The following is a 15085-nucleotide window of genomic DNA, read 5'->3' on the forward strand; positions in this document are numbered from 1 at the left end:
ACATTGCCAATTCAATGTTAGGGGTAACATTGATCAAATCGGGCCGTCCAAATCAAAATGGACGGCTTGATTTGACCCATATTACCTCTTGAAAAAGGAGGGAAAATCTTGGATGGGAATTTTTAAAATTTTTGAAGAGGTGACATGGATCAAATTAGGCCGTCCATTTTGATTTGAACGGCCTAATTTGATTATAAAATATATATATTATTCAATTTTTCCTTCTTCAACGTTGCTTATATGGAAAAAGCTTTTTTTGCAGAAATTCCAAAATACATGCTTTATGAGTAGGAATTCATAAACTTTTCGATGAATTCCACATTAGACGTAACCCATCCAATGATTCACACTTATCCTAATCACGTGAAATTTGGTCTCGTCGATTCCGATACAAGTTATGAAATTACAATTCCCGATCCTTACCATTCATTCGCGAGGTTATGAAGTAATATTTTAATTACTTATGATCTTTTTTTAGTGAATTAGATCGTCGCAATATTAACTTGTACGAAAGATTTAATCCGTCATTTCGAAAAAAAATAGAGATAGTCACTTGGAAAATCTAAAAGGGTACTTGTTTTTTAGTCACGTACTGTACTTGGGTGGCAATGTCCCTTCCTAATTGCAAGTTTGGATTATCCCAAAGATCACAATGTAAAAATTGCTGTCAAACTTCTGATCAAAGAAAGAGTAACTGGAATAAACATTAGTGAGAAAGATCTTACCTCGTCGGATATAGCTAGGAAGAACATTAATATATCGCCATATTTTCGTTTGTGAAAGATACAATGGTATTATTTTGAAAAATTCGAAAGGGTTACTTGTTTTGCCGTTACATACTGTACTTGGGAGGCATTGTCACTTTTTTTTTTTGTATAATTTCTAGTTTGGGGGTTTTTTTTTTTTTGGTAATAAAGATCACGATTTAATAATGTTGTCAAACTGCTCACTATTTAAAAGATTATCTAGAAAGAACGTTAACTGGAAAGATGTTACCTTTTGGGATACCAATAACTAGGATGAAGTAGAGCCTCAAGACAGAGCATGAGAGGAGAAATGAGCGATTCTAGGGAACTTGAATGCCAGGTCGGACATTTCCTAGCGAGCCTTGTTTCGAGTCCAAGAGCCATGAGTTTTTACCACATCCATATCTACTAGTGAAAAGACCACGTCGATATTGTAAGTACTAAATTATCAAGGAAATACGAAATTCTTAGATTCCTATGGAAAAACCACGACATCTCTCCTGACAACCAATCACACGAGTACAAAGATATGGTGGATGGCTAACAATTTTGGAGTATAAATGCATGGTACTTACGCTTTGTTTGTTTCATGAAAAATGATTGGTTCAAAGAATCTTTTTTTAGAAAATAATCTCTTACGAAAATAAACTAACAAAAACAAATTTAAATTGTTGTTCATAATAAAATGCTTTTCATCAACTAATTACTTTGAACGATCAAATCTTCAAAGAAAATGTTTTCTAATGATAAGTTGTTTTATTCAATTTTTTTGGTTACTTTTCCTCTTAATGTTTTTGGAGATCTAGTTTACATCTCATGTCCCTCCGCACCCGTGTATACTTGTAAACAGGGCAGGGAGACTGGAGGAGGGCAGGCAGGTAAAAAAAAGTGAATCCAAAGCACAGATCTCGCCCTGACGACTGCTTAAAAGCCACCATAAGTCAAACTTGTCATGCCAAATTCAAACATAAAGGTGAGAAGTCACTCAGAACTTTTGGCCTCCCCCAGTCACCGCTTTTTCAAGATTCTGGTTTGCATTAGGACGAGGGTGGGGGGACCCGATACTCTTTTTTCTCCTTCCGTTTCACATCGCAAGGAAGAATGAAATGTGGACCGTCCAAATCAACTAAGGCCCAAGAACCAAAGCTATAGTTGCTGAACATATGAAAATATCAGCAAGCACGTAGGAGAAACGAGGAGATGAAAGAACTACAAGAACTTCAGGAAACAATGTCACCACACCGAAGCCTTGGGCAAGTGAGGGTAGATGAAACAGCGCCGACAACACAACCGATTCTCCGATCCCATACATGAATAAACCAATGTACAATTCCAAGCTCCAGAAGTTAATAAGACCTGACCTAAACGCCGCGATTCAAAATGTCCATGTGACGAAAGATAAAGCCTTTACAACCACGAATTAATGACAGTGACCACAATTTAACCATATTTGACAGGCTCATGTTTTGAAAAAAATGGAGAATTCCTCCGCAAGACCATGGAGCAAAAGGCAAGCTAAATCGTATTCGTCTGCTCAAGGATAACCAAGCTTTCCACTCTCGACAGCACTGGACTTGACACTTTCTCGTAATAAAATTCAGCTGCTACTCCGATGATTACGAGCTCCAAGGCAGCAATACAAATGCTTAGCACCTAATCTCGTAAGACCCTGCTTTTGTTATGTAGCGGACCCATTCAACCGTGTTGTATCCACTCTTTTCCCACACCTGCCACGAAGATAATTTTAGCAACCATCCTTGGTCACACTGACAAAGGTACATCATACACATGGCAACAATACCTTCAGAAAGCGGACACGTAATCCAGATGCTGTGAACATAGGAACCTGCCAGCAAGATTGATGAGATCACTTAAGAACAGGAGGGATGATGAAGACATGGCAGTGCATGTCAAAATAGACATATCTGAGCCACGAGATTGCAAGCTTCAAAATGAACTACATCTAGTTGAAGACTTCATGTTCAACTATTGTTTACGCCAAGCGAGACTGCCATAATTACTGCAGGCAAACTCAAATTGACAGACAAATGGACAGCGACAAACAAGCCAAAGAAAAAAAAAACGACTTTATAATGTCAATATTTTTTTAATGATTTTGGCCCCATTTTAACAAAAGGCTAGAGAGAGATATTGGAACCAGCGGGTGGGCAATTGTAATCCTCTAGTGGGTGTATTGGAGGAAAAACTGCCTAAGCACAGGGTTGCAACATGGAAGGATACTCCACAAAAACACTGCTAGTGGATAACGGAAGGAGCAATCAAGCTCAACCAAGGGCAGGTAAAATCAGTGGTCCAGGATATCGGCATCCTGAAATGAGATGCGAAATTTGTCGAATAAACAACAAACCTTTCATCCCTAATGGCAGAGAAAGTGTTGATAACTTCTTTGCTCACCAATAAATTTGGTGAAGAAACGGCACCACAAAGAGTGAATATGACACTATACAAACTTTAGAAAAGTTTATCCACTCATATTATCATTCTTCCAGACAGAAGATTACTTATCATGCATTAATCTTAAATATTCAGCTAAGGAAAAGGAAAAAACTGAAGAGCGGGAAATTCAATTTTAGAGAAGCTTAATTTCATGAAAAGGGAACCATGTCCTATATATTCGATTTAATCCCACAAAATATCAGTAAAGTTTTCACCTGAAACTCCATCTGAATCGGTGGCCTTGTCCAAGATTTCTTTTCTCCCATTGTTGATATTAACTCAACATCTGCACTCATAGTTGGTTCCGTTTGTCCAGGGAACTTTCTTATCCTGAGGAGCCACAACACATGATGAGTATGAGTTTCTCAACCAAAACACAATCTAAAGAGAGAACCTTTTTGTCTGAATATCAGTCCAGGAAAGTGACCCAACAGAATTTTTTTCAATTAACCTTACGTAACTATGTGTTGTTTCCCTGAAAAATACCAACCACGCAAAAGAAGAATGATTTTCACCGAGATGGCTGATCTGATACAGTAGTACCAAGCTCCAGAACCAACCATACAAGCCTTGATGTTTTACCGCTCACTCTCCACGATGTGGCAGTCTGTTAGATGTAACTCTCTCCTCAGAAATTCCAATTTCAAGTCCAACCAAACACAAGCCTTGTTTGTACTCCAGTTACTTATGATATGACCAAATAATCAAAATGAGAGTCTATCAATCCTATATCATGTGCTTTCGTGAAGCGTTGAGGGGCTTGGGAGAACAACAATGTCTCATCATGGATTCAAAACGGAAGTAGGTATTAGAGTTAGACCATGTGCTTGAAAGGAGAAACCAAAACAGATTCCAAAACTATATAGTCCATTGAATTAAAACACTCACTTCCAAACCAAGCAATCGATAGCAGCATTATACTTCGCTCGTCCTGTTGAAACCTGGAAATTGGTCTTCGCAGTTTGCTTTGGTACAGGAACTTTAATGACAACCCCCAGAGCAAACATTTTTGGGCCGAAAACACTCTTTACCTGGAGATTAACGTGGGTGAGAGAACCAAATGACCATAGCCAAGGCATAAATAACTATCTTCACTAATAATCATTACCAACCTTGACATTTACTTCCATTCTTGTTCGACCTAGTTCCTTTATCGTCGGCAACACTCGAAATGGAAGATTAACACCCTCCGTTATTCGATACCTATAGGATATAAGATGACTCAATTAAAAGAACACATGATTACTAGCATTAACCCTAAAATAAGCAATTATTTGTATTGTTCAAACAATAAGCAGATAATCCAAAAGAGGAAATCATAAGCTTACTTCATCAGTTCAAATTCACCATCAGGAGGCACAAAGCTAACAGTCTTTTCTGAGTTAAACCTCGTCAAATTTACACATTGGTGGAATGTGACATCATCGAGCTCGATAGTTTTGCCACTGCAAAAACATTTGACTGTCACAGAAGAGAACACCAAAACAAACATATGATAGCACAAATAATTAATGAAAACTTAAAGGCCAACATCTAACAGGCATAAAGTGAAGTACATTGAAGAAACACAATGCCGGAAGGGAAATGACGGCTTAAATGAGCTGGGAACGACTAGGTATTAGCAAGGTCACACGCAATTTGCATTTCCATGCATAAGCAACTTGAACATCATCAAGCACAAGAGCAAGAGTCTTTCAAATTTGAATGAACTTACGGGTGACAAACTACCTTTTAATAGGACGAGATTTAATCTGCGACTCTTTCTCGAGGCCAATTTTATCATTTAAACCCAACTTAAGATCAGGCATTCCGGAGAGAAAGCATTTCATAAGAATCTTCCCCGTCACATCACAACGCAGGACACTTCCTGTATTTACCAAATTGTGGTGAGCAACAAAGGAAATGAATATGGTACTTTAGATCCAAAATATTGGACATACCTTTTGAAGACATAAGAAGATTCACACTTTCCACGATATCAAGAAAAACCTGTAGAAATGAAGTTCGTGATCACATAAACGGTGATATCATGGACAAGAGCAAAAGCACAAACTCAAAGTCACCTCATTCTTCTTGTAAACCAGCCCTTCCCTCCGCCAACCAACAGCACCAGTGACTTGTAAGGTAGCATTTGGCACAGGTTTATCTGAAGGCTGTTAAACTCATAGGAAATAGCACGATTCGAAATCACCAAAGAAGAAGACGAATCATTCAGGGAACACTTTGGAAAACCACGTCTGGATTAATTTAAGCAATATGATACTAACCTTGGAAGAAAACGGCGAGCGCACTCCTTCCTGAGTAATGTACAGCTTCAGGATTTCAGGGGAAAGATTTTGAGGATAGCCAAAGTCCATAATCTCTGAAATGAATGTTATAATGACGAATGTAAAAAATCCATTCCTGTATTGGCTAGCCAAAGTCCATAATAAGCATGTGTATTCTACATAGTGTAGCGTATGCACCCCAAGCACAAGCATGCAAGCTCCAAACGATCTTCACACTCTGAGAAATAACTAAAACTAAACTATGTAGAATACACATGGTTAGATATATATTTCTAAGAATTCTGTATTTATGCTTTCCCGCTTTGCTTTGACAGCAGTACACTCGACCATCCTACATCCAAACATCCACACCCTAAAAGACAATTAGATAGAGGCTCATGTCCTGCATCAAGTTAGCCTAATGCTGCATTTCGCATCCTCTTAAAACTCATCAAAAGTGCTGTTTCAAAAAGGGGAAAACTCATGTAGTTGTTGTATTAGCAAGACATGAGAGTCTACCATCATACAAGCTGAGTCGTGACAATTGATCAACATGAACGGTAGTGGTATGAGGTAAAGTAGGCATATCTCTAGAAACTTTTATTCTCGCTTGCTCCTCCGGTACAAAAACCAGAATCTTGTCTAACACACAGGACCTTTTGCCCCATATTATTTACGCTATTCTACCTTATCGAAGCCAGAAACAAACAAATCACCGATTAAAGCCCCTAACTTACCATCCAAAAGCTCATAAATAAGAACAAAATTATTACGAATAGCATCTTCATCAAAGGATCCTCCAAAATAAGATTTGAAAAGGGAAACAGCCTGCAAGAAAGAGAAATTCTATCAGTCATTCACAGCAATCCTTTCCAATGAAATATGATTGCACCACAATGACACTTGTCTAAGAAAAAGAAACTTGCTGCTTTATTAATTTCACCATTCATCCTGACCCTCTTATTCTTCCATAATCATGTATATTTTCTGATGCATGCAGCAGTTATGGTTCTGGTTCTATGAAAGAAACTAAAATGTTTTGGCGGAAGAAAGTCCAGAGCAGTCTATTCACATGTCCATTGAGACCACATAAATAGAAAGAGACCAAGTCAACAGCTAATGAGAGCACAAACTATAAGTGTGAAAATAAAAGTTGGTGCAACTTGTCCTAACAATAACCTAGCAGCGTGGCGGCATTTCACAATGAAACCAAACAAGTAATCTATGCACTAAACAGGAATTCAGGGTTTGCTGACTTCAAAAGAAGATGACATACTGCAGAAGAAGCTTACCTCCACAACGAATTTAAAAGCACAAGCTACATTAGCGTTGCTGCTGACAACTATCACAATGTAGACATTGCTAATTCTCATGTAAAAGAATGAGCAACCACCAATCTGGCGCACAGGGCAGGTACCGAGCTCTTTTGTCTGCATGATATGCATGCGGAAAGCATCCACCATATTTCCCCTAGAAGAAACTACCCATCAGAATAATAGGAGAGATCAAGAGAGATATGATAGAGGCAGTGCTAAGGAGTTTTGCAGCGAACAACTAGAGGGCCTATTATGGGAAAGTGTTATCTTGAGTTAACTAAAGGAATGCAAGGGTTTGCATGATGACAACCAATTAAACGAATAATACATTGGCATGATGTATACGCATGGGAAACCTCCATCCAAATAGCATCTGGATTTACATTTGTAAAAACACTACAATCAAAGGCCATAAAGCTGTCATGTTGCATACGCACTATGTACATAGATCACGACAAAAGCTTTGGCAGCACCACCTCCTCCAATTTCATGGTGGTGGCAACCATCTTAGCAGTTTTAGTACGGAGCAAATGGCAGCAAAAGTATATCCCTTCAAAGCAACACAACGCTGATGCATCGCATCAAAATTTTCCCCAACACCATCCAATTCTCACAAGTTTGCTACGTTCCGAACACCTAACCCCGATTAAAAACAGCCCCTGTGGTTAACCCGGTAACCAGAGACATCCACAAAACTCAAGCTATAGCAACGATACTTAAGATAGGCAGCTCAACTCACGTCAACAACAACAACAGCACAAGTCATAACGAAACCCCTCCAGAAACTTCAACTTCACTTAGCTTCCAAAAGGGATCGCGTAGAAAGGGATCACGTAGTTTGCTTATCGGAAGAAATCGATGGCGCATTGAAGCCCACCAAAACGAAGAAACGAGGAAACAATCGACCTAGCTAACACGAATTAGCGGGATCGGAGTCAAATTCAGCTATGTAACGTCAATTAAGCAGCGGATGGACTGTTACCCGACATCATCGCGATAAAGGCGGTTGATGAGAACGTCGCCGCGGAGGTTCAAGAAGTAGATAGCGGAAGCAGCCACCGGCATCGTCGCCGATCTCCCCCCGACGATCCAATCAACCGAAGACCTTTTTCCCCCTGTAAAATCCAGAGATCTGCGCGAATGCTCTTCGGAGACTCGCGAGTGGGTGGATCGGCGAGTGAGTGATTACCGCATTGAAATTTCAACAACAATGAACGATGTGAATTCGCCAAAGGGATTGAATTTGGAGAGAGAGAGAGTGAGGAATTGGGGGAAATGCTGAGCTGCGGTCAGCGAAATTGGATCGGTTTTGTTGAATCTGCTTCGCACGTGACCAAGGCTTCCGGCACGTGCTCTTCTTCTTGCTTTTGTTTAGAATAAGTCTACAAAATAACTCTAAAATTGGTCGAAAAAGTGCCATTGAATACTATTTTTTTATCCGATTAAAAAAATACAATTAAAATGTAAAACTTATCAAATTGATATAATCAAATATTTCTATGCGATGGAGGGTTCGATCGTTTCCCTATCGATGAGACCTTGACGACCTTCATTGGCCCTTTCAAACAACAACAATTTTCCAATGAGAGCCCTGTTGCTTATTTTTTTTTTTAATGGGGTAGAAAATAATAAAAAATGTCTTGTCGGTATTTTTTGTTAAGCAAATTGACAAAGTTAATGAAATGACTTGATTATATTAATTTGATAAATTTTTTGACTTGATTGCGCTTTTTAAAAACTTTAGACTCGATCACACTTTCGCGATAAGCTTTTATAATTTCCAGTACACTTGTCTACTCTGTTTTTTTAACAAATTTTGCCTTTTCCCTTTTTTATTTAAAAAAGTACCCGAGAGAGAATATGAATCTATAAAACTTTTCGAGTAATATGAAATAATATATGGGATGCATTATTTTTTCTTTAGAAAAATGTAGCCCGACGAAGAAAAGTGTACTTTTTATAAATCCATGCGATTATTGACTCACAAAAGTGTGAAACCCACCATCTTTTCGTTGCAAAGGATGAATTGATTTGATTTATCGAAATCAATTTGTTGTTCATACTCTTCAAAAAAAAAAAAATCAATAGGCAATATTTCGCTCATCATTATGATCCTTAAAACGTCATATCGGTAATTGGGATTAGGACTAAAATGACGATTTGACATGTAATATAAAATTGTTGGTACGACGTCATTCGTCCTGTGGTTTTTTGTCAACGCTACAATTTATAAAACAAAGATGTTGAACACTTTGACACGACCAAATTTGCATGCAATGTGACTAAAATCTAACATTTACTCGAAACTCATTTTTGGTCGAAAAGAAGAATGTGGGATTAAAATGGGTCCATAGATCAAAAAAAAAAAAAACCATCTCAATATTTTCTTCAATGAGAAAAAGCGAGAAAATGAAGGAAAAAAAAAAGAAATAGAGAAAATAACAAGAATCCATCGCCATCTTCTTCTCCTTCTTCTTCTTCCCAAAGCGAACAGAATTTTACGATATTCCCCGTATATTCCGCCCAAGCTCCCGAGCTCAACCTCCATCGACGCTTTCGCAGCTCACCGCACCCACTCCACGACACCCTCTTCCCCATGATCTGAGTCCGGATTCACGCAGGCTCGGAGCAATGGGGCTGTTCAGGCGGATAGCGGGGATTCTAGGTTTTGGCCGAGACGAAGTCAACAAGGACGACGAGGATCGACGGCAGCATCGGGGAGGCGGAGAAGAGCGAGGAGGAGAGGAAGAGGGAGACGAACCTCCGAATTCGGCCGGCAGAAGTAGAAGCTACCAGGAGACCGGCCTTCCTCGCAGGGGCTTCAGCGTCCCGGTCAAAGTCGCCGTCGAACGGCCGAGCGCCGGCCCCGTCCTCGTCCCCTGCGATTCCGGCGACGGCGGAGTTCAGGTCATCTCTCATTTTCTCTATCCGGGGTCGGTTTCTTTCCTCGTTTGTCCGAGCTTCGGAAGCCTAGGTTCGAGTTATACTACCCGCGTGTGGTTTGTGCTGCTCAAATGATCTCTTTCAGCTATATCGTGGTGTTTCTCCGTGATTCCGAGCTAGGGCGGCGTGGCTCTATCTTGTGTTCGTTCCCTCGCGTCAATCGGGACTCTTGGACTTGGATTTGTTTTGAAGCAAATGCAGATTTGCAATTGAAATTGACATGCGGATTTACTGGTCCAGGATGCTAGTCTTCGAAAGATGGACGTAGCATACGTCTTCATAAAGATGTAGGAACTCCATTTTACTGGGAGCTGATTAGCTTATAGTAGCTTGCCAGGAGAATTTCCGGATATCTGCAGATACAGAACTGACCTTCTTTTGATTATGTAGAGTTGTGATGTGGATTTTTTTCTAGGGAGGTGTTGATAGAAAGGAGGAGAGTGAAAGAGAGAAGGAGCATTGCCATGGCAAAATGGCAGTAGATTGACAATGCTTAAATATGATTAAACATGGACATTAAGTTTCTTTTTCAGAACCTAGTTGATTAAAGTCATCATGGGGGTGTTGATGGAGTCTGCCGACCATTTCAGCGACAAATTTTCCATCATTTTTCAATTCACGATGCATTTCCATTGGTTAGATCAGTTATAGGCGCTACTAGTAGATTGCTGTTGATGATCTGAGCTTATGCTTCATCTGGTATATTTTTAGGTTTATTCTATAATGTTGTGGAATACAATCCAGCCAAGATTGATTCCCTTCATCCTCTTTCGTCAAGGGATGCATTCAAATATCATTCATTGATTAGGAGCTGTTCAGTGATGTTGAATTAATTTCGTGTCTTGTTTTCCTCTTGCATTGCCATGTCAAGGTCTCTTAGGTTGCAGCATCTTGTCTAGGACACCTGTGTTTAACTCTTTATCGATTAGGTGACACTCTAATCCCCACCACCTGCGGTTTAAAACTAAGTCCTTTACACCACATGAGCACAACATGTCTGAACACTAGATATGCTGAAAGATGAGAGCCTTCACTTAAGTTCCTATGGGTCATTTGTCCATGAAAAGGGCCCGTGTCTAATTGTTTGATATTTTAATCCACTGAATGGCTAATTAGACCAGCCACTGCATGTATAACGGTCTTTTTGTGAGGGTTTGACTATAAGGTTGGGAAATGGGACGTGATTTGGGATTAGCCTGAGATAATAATTCTTCATTAGCACCACAGGGTCATTTGTCCATGAAAAGGGCCCATGTCTATTTGTTTGATTTTGACATCCACTGAATGTACAATTAGACCAGCCACTTCATGTTAGCGGTCATCTTGTGAGGGGTTGACTAAAAGGTTGGAAAATGAGACGTGATTTGGGATTAGCCTGAGATAAGAATTTTTCATTACCAGTGCTATTGCAGGCTCACTGTCTAAGCTTAGAGTATCTATTGCAGCATCACACTTTAAGAAAAACCGGTGTCGATACAAAGATGCAGCATAAATGACAATCTCGCTAAGTCCCTTAGGCTATTGAAGTTGTCATATGTGAAAGCTAATTCCAGGAACTTGATTGTTGTGAATAATTTGCATCTGGTGCCTTGGCAAATATGATCATATTTTGGGGACTAAATCAGATTTTACCGGGTCCTATAATTTTGTCGGAATAACATAATGTCCTGAACTTGGCATTAAGATCATGCCTTTGTTTAGGTTTCTTATATTATTTTATGGTTGGCTCCTGCAGTCAATTAGTTGTTTTCGCAAGAAGCTGAAGCTTAGTTAGCTAACTTTACCTTTGGGATAGAGCTGAAACCATATTACAAACGAAAGATATTCCTGCCGCTATGAATTGTGGGAATCTGTTGCATATAATTTCTCTAGAGAAAGAAGGATGAGAGTGGGCTACTGGCGGAGCTGCATCCTTGGGCCATTTCTGTAGGAACTCCACATCCGAGCCTTTGGATTAGAGAAATTTTAGATGCCAGGAGATATCAGGAAGGAAGAGTTTGTGATGGACAAACATATATTAACAAATATCATGCAACTCATGGATCAAAGATTTCTGTAAATTTTCTGGAGATCATATCTCCATTGAAATTGTAATGCTAGTTGTATCTAGTCATTTTCTATTCTTTCCTATCCGTGTTCTCCTGTCTTCGAAAAGTTTTGATTGCATCAAATAATTTACTTCATGAACTCGCTATTTGCACAAGTACTGTGACCTTGCTTCTTATTCCTTGGAATGGATGAAAGCCTTTCTAAGCATACAGACAACATACAATGTTTCACCCCCTAGGTGTTATTTTTTTTTCCCCTTGAATTATTGAAAGAGCCAGTGGATTTTGTAGTGAACCTGATGAGTTGCAGTTTGAAAGGTCGGAGGAGAATTGCTAGTTTTGAACCCAACAGCCCATGTTGGCGGACAGCTATCTTTCAGGATCTTACATGTGATGTCAATCTGTGCTCATGAACTAGCAGCTAAAGTTCTTTCTAATGGCAGGCCAAATATCTCAGGCTTCGTTGGATTTGTTCGCATTCCATTTTTGTGCAGTTTTCGTAGCAGCACCCTTTTCCCCACCTTGGTCTACAAGATTTCCGTAGCCTAACCTGTTGAGTTTGTTCTGTCTTTAGGGTCTGCGATGGTGCGCAAAACGACTGAGGATAGACGAAGACGGGGATGTGGCTCATGAATTTCTTGATGAGGTTTTGCTGGAGGCTTTGGAGCCAGAGGAGAAGCCGCAGCTGAAGTTTGCTCCGCGGCACGGTACAAGACCAGCCATGGTCAAGAATCAGGTAATTTCCCACGACGGCAAGGTTCAACACTGTGTGGAACACCATGGTAGGCTAGAGTGGGTATAACACTAGCAAGGACCCGCGGAAGAATGTTCTCCCCGCTTCTAGGAACTTTAATCCTCTCGTCACGGGAATCCTGCATGATTTTTGGCGATTCATTGCGAATGATTCTTGCAACTGTACTGATAGACAGAAACTCCCATATTGCAGACATTCCTGTATCCTTATTGAAAGGGATAGTGTACATTAACTTTAAACTTTCCCATATGAAAGTGTCTTCCTACTTTGCTTGTCCTTTAACTTTTGCTGCTGAATTTTTATGACATGGAAGCATATGCCCTGTCCTGGTTAAGAGTCGATTAGCGGTTAAAAGTTGTTGGTTTGCTTGCTTGCTTGTATGCCTCCCCAATATTGCAATTCATTGTAAACCATGAGGAGCGAGACAACTCTGCACAGCTCATTGTGCTCTAAATAAGCTCACTTTTAGTAAAAAGAGCCCCAAAACAAACCACAACGAACTTAAAAAAAAAAAAAAGGGCTAATGTCTAGGCAAAAGCAAGTCTTGAAACACAGAACACTACTAGTTTCTATGGTTACATATGTTTGTGTGTGTGTCCTGAGTGGGGTCGGTGCCCTCCTAAAGGGTAGGTCGGGACGGTGGTTCCAGTCATTGTGTCTGCAGTCCCGACGGGCTGATGCCCGGTTTGGTGCCCCGGGGCTCCAACCACTGGCTGGGTTGTTGTGTGGTGAGTCACCGGCTCGTGGACATGGCCTGCCAAGGTGGAATGCTTGGTGGCGAACTTCTCACCTACGTGCTTCGCCTTGGCATGGTGCAGCTCCATCTTGGCCTTGGCCTCCCTCGCCTTCCTTCGCTCATGTGCCATCTCTTTCTCCTCTGGCGTCCTCGCCGCCGCTTTCTCCACCTGCAAAATCTCAATCTCGGTTACTGAATCCTTCCCTGCAACGCCAAGTTAAAGAGCGCAAGTGTTTGTGCAATCATGTGTATGGGGGGACCTTCTCTTCGATTTTGGCTTTGGCTTTGTTGATTTGCTCTTTGGTAGAACTGGCCACGTTCTTGAGCTTCTCTTCTGCGGATTGCATCTTCGCTCGCTTGGTCTGAGCCTGAGCTTTCCTTGCTCGGTTATGGCTTTGCAAATGCTGTGTGTGATAACGAATGCGATAGCGAACTACGTTTAAGGTGCAAAAGGCCGACGGAGGTATGCCTGTGAAGTGGATCCTCTGTCCGCTGCCACGTAAACTGCCATGTGCCCAACATGCAATTTTAACGTCGGACGCGCCGCCACGTTGGATCTCAGAAGAGGCGACAACGCTTATATAACCCCAACGGTCATAAGGAGAAAAATATTGAGAAAAGTGTCGAAAAAGTTATTAAGTTTTTTGTATTGGTACTTCATAAAAATGATTTATTAATGTAGCTCAAACAGCTAATCATTTGGCCAGAAATTATTGACATGAACGCCGGACATCCAATGTGTATGGCTAAGGCTTATGTGAACAATTTTTCAGTTCTTTTAATCTAAACTTTTTATTAAGTTTTTCTTTTTTTGTTTATTCTTTTCTTTCTTTCTTTTTGCCCCAACTATGAGCTGGAGATAGTCGGCCGGCCATAGGAGAGGGTAGCAATGGCCCTTGCCAGCCAACTCGCAAGGGTGTTGGCCCTCGCTTGATTTTGGGCGAGGGCCACGACACCCTCACCTATGGAGTTGTAAAAAAAAAGGAAAAGAAAAAATGTTAAAAAATTCAGAGAAAACATGAAAAAATGTTACATTTGTCTACATTAGTTCCGGTGGTGTCACGTAAAACGACCGACATCATTGTTAGTGGTTTCCGATCAAAATTAACCGGATGTATTACATTGACAAATCATCAAAAGGTATAAGACATTGACAAATCGTCAAACGATTTAGGATTAAATTAGTTCAATTAAAAAATTTAGGATTGAATTGGTATCAATGAAATATATTTATGGCTTTTTTTATATGTTCTTGGCAATTTTTTAATTAAGTTCTAGATCTTTCAATTGTGCAAGTTTAGTCTCTAACCTTTTGAAGATTTGTCACTTTAGTCATTCCTCTTAATTTTGGCTACAATTCACTGAAGTTGTCGTCTAGTTGGCGCCGACATGGTAATTATTTTAATAATATTATTTTTATTTTTCTTGACACGGTGGTGGGGCCGCGATGCCCTCGCCGGCGGTCGATAAGGGCTTCATGACCCTTGCCTTAGGGTGCTGACCCCGCTTAATGGCTGGCGGCCTCATTGGCCTTGTGAAGACAAATGGGAAAAAAAGAAGGAAAAGTCAATATTTTTTTCACAAACAAAAAAAAAATTGACATTGCCACATCAGCGCCGGCTACACTTCGTAGGATGGCTAATGCTGATTATACCACAACATCACCGATCTCTGGCTAAAATTAGCCGAAAGGGCTATAACAATAATTCATTAAAAAGTTTATGACTAAATTGGTACATTTTCAAAAGGTTTTATAATTAACTGACCCAATTGAAATGTTTAGAATTGAATTGAAAAAATTATTAAAAGGTTTTAGGA

At 40.1% G+C, this 15085-nt stretch overlaps 3 protein-coding genes across 3 annotated transcripts; 1 reads left to right on the forward strand and 2 right to left on the reverse strand.

Moving 5' to 3' along the window:
• Positions 1–2010: 2010 nt before the first annotated feature.
• Positions 2011–8097, reverse strand: LOC115743145 (AP-2 complex subunit mu). Its single transcript, XM_030677798.2, has 13 exons — positions 7769–8097; positions 6763–6940; positions 6208–6298; positions 5471–5565; positions 5267–5356; positions 5144–5192; positions 4932–5070; positions 4532–4648; positions 4316–4406; positions 4092–4234; positions 3419–3533; positions 2548–2592; positions 2011–2473 (listed from the first exon to the last, which is right to left on the reverse strand). The coding sequence occupies exons 1-13, from the start codon at positions 7849–7851 to the stop codon at positions 2393–2395; spliced, it is 1317 nt and encodes a 438-aa protein (XP_030533658.1). The 5' UTR covers positions 7852–8097; the 3' UTR covers positions 2011–2392.
• A 1158-nt stretch (positions 8098–9255) lies between these two features.
• LOC115743076 lies at positions 9256–12811 on the forward strand. Its single transcript, XM_030677673.2, has 2 exons — positions 9256–9693; positions 12352–12811. Exons 1-2 carry the CDS (start codon positions 9418–9420, stop codon positions 12577–12579), a joined length of 504 nt encoding a protein of 167 aa, XP_030533533.1. The 5' UTR covers positions 9256–9417; the 3' UTR covers positions 12580–12811.
• A 162-nt stretch (positions 12812–12973) lies between these two features.
• Positions 12974–13692, reverse strand: LOC115743077 (late embryogenesis abundant protein 6). Its single transcript, XM_030677674.2, has 2 exons — positions 13528–13692; positions 12974–13436 (listed from the first exon to the last, which is right to left on the reverse strand). Exons 1-2 carry the CDS (start codon positions 13612–13614, stop codon positions 13107–13109), a joined length of 417 nt encoding a protein of 138 aa, XP_030533534.1. The 5' UTR covers positions 13615–13692; the 3' UTR covers positions 12974–13106.
• Between the last annotated feature and the right edge of the window lie 1393 nt (positions 13693–15085).

This window comes from Rhodamnia argentea, chromosome 3, assembly GCF_020921035.1.
Source record: "Rhodamnia argentea isolate NSW1041297 chromosome 3, ASM2092103v1, whole genome shotgun sequence".
Classification (NCBI taxonomy): domain Eukaryota; kingdom Viridiplantae; phylum Streptophyta; class Magnoliopsida; order Myrtales; family Myrtaceae; genus Rhodamnia; species Rhodamnia argentea.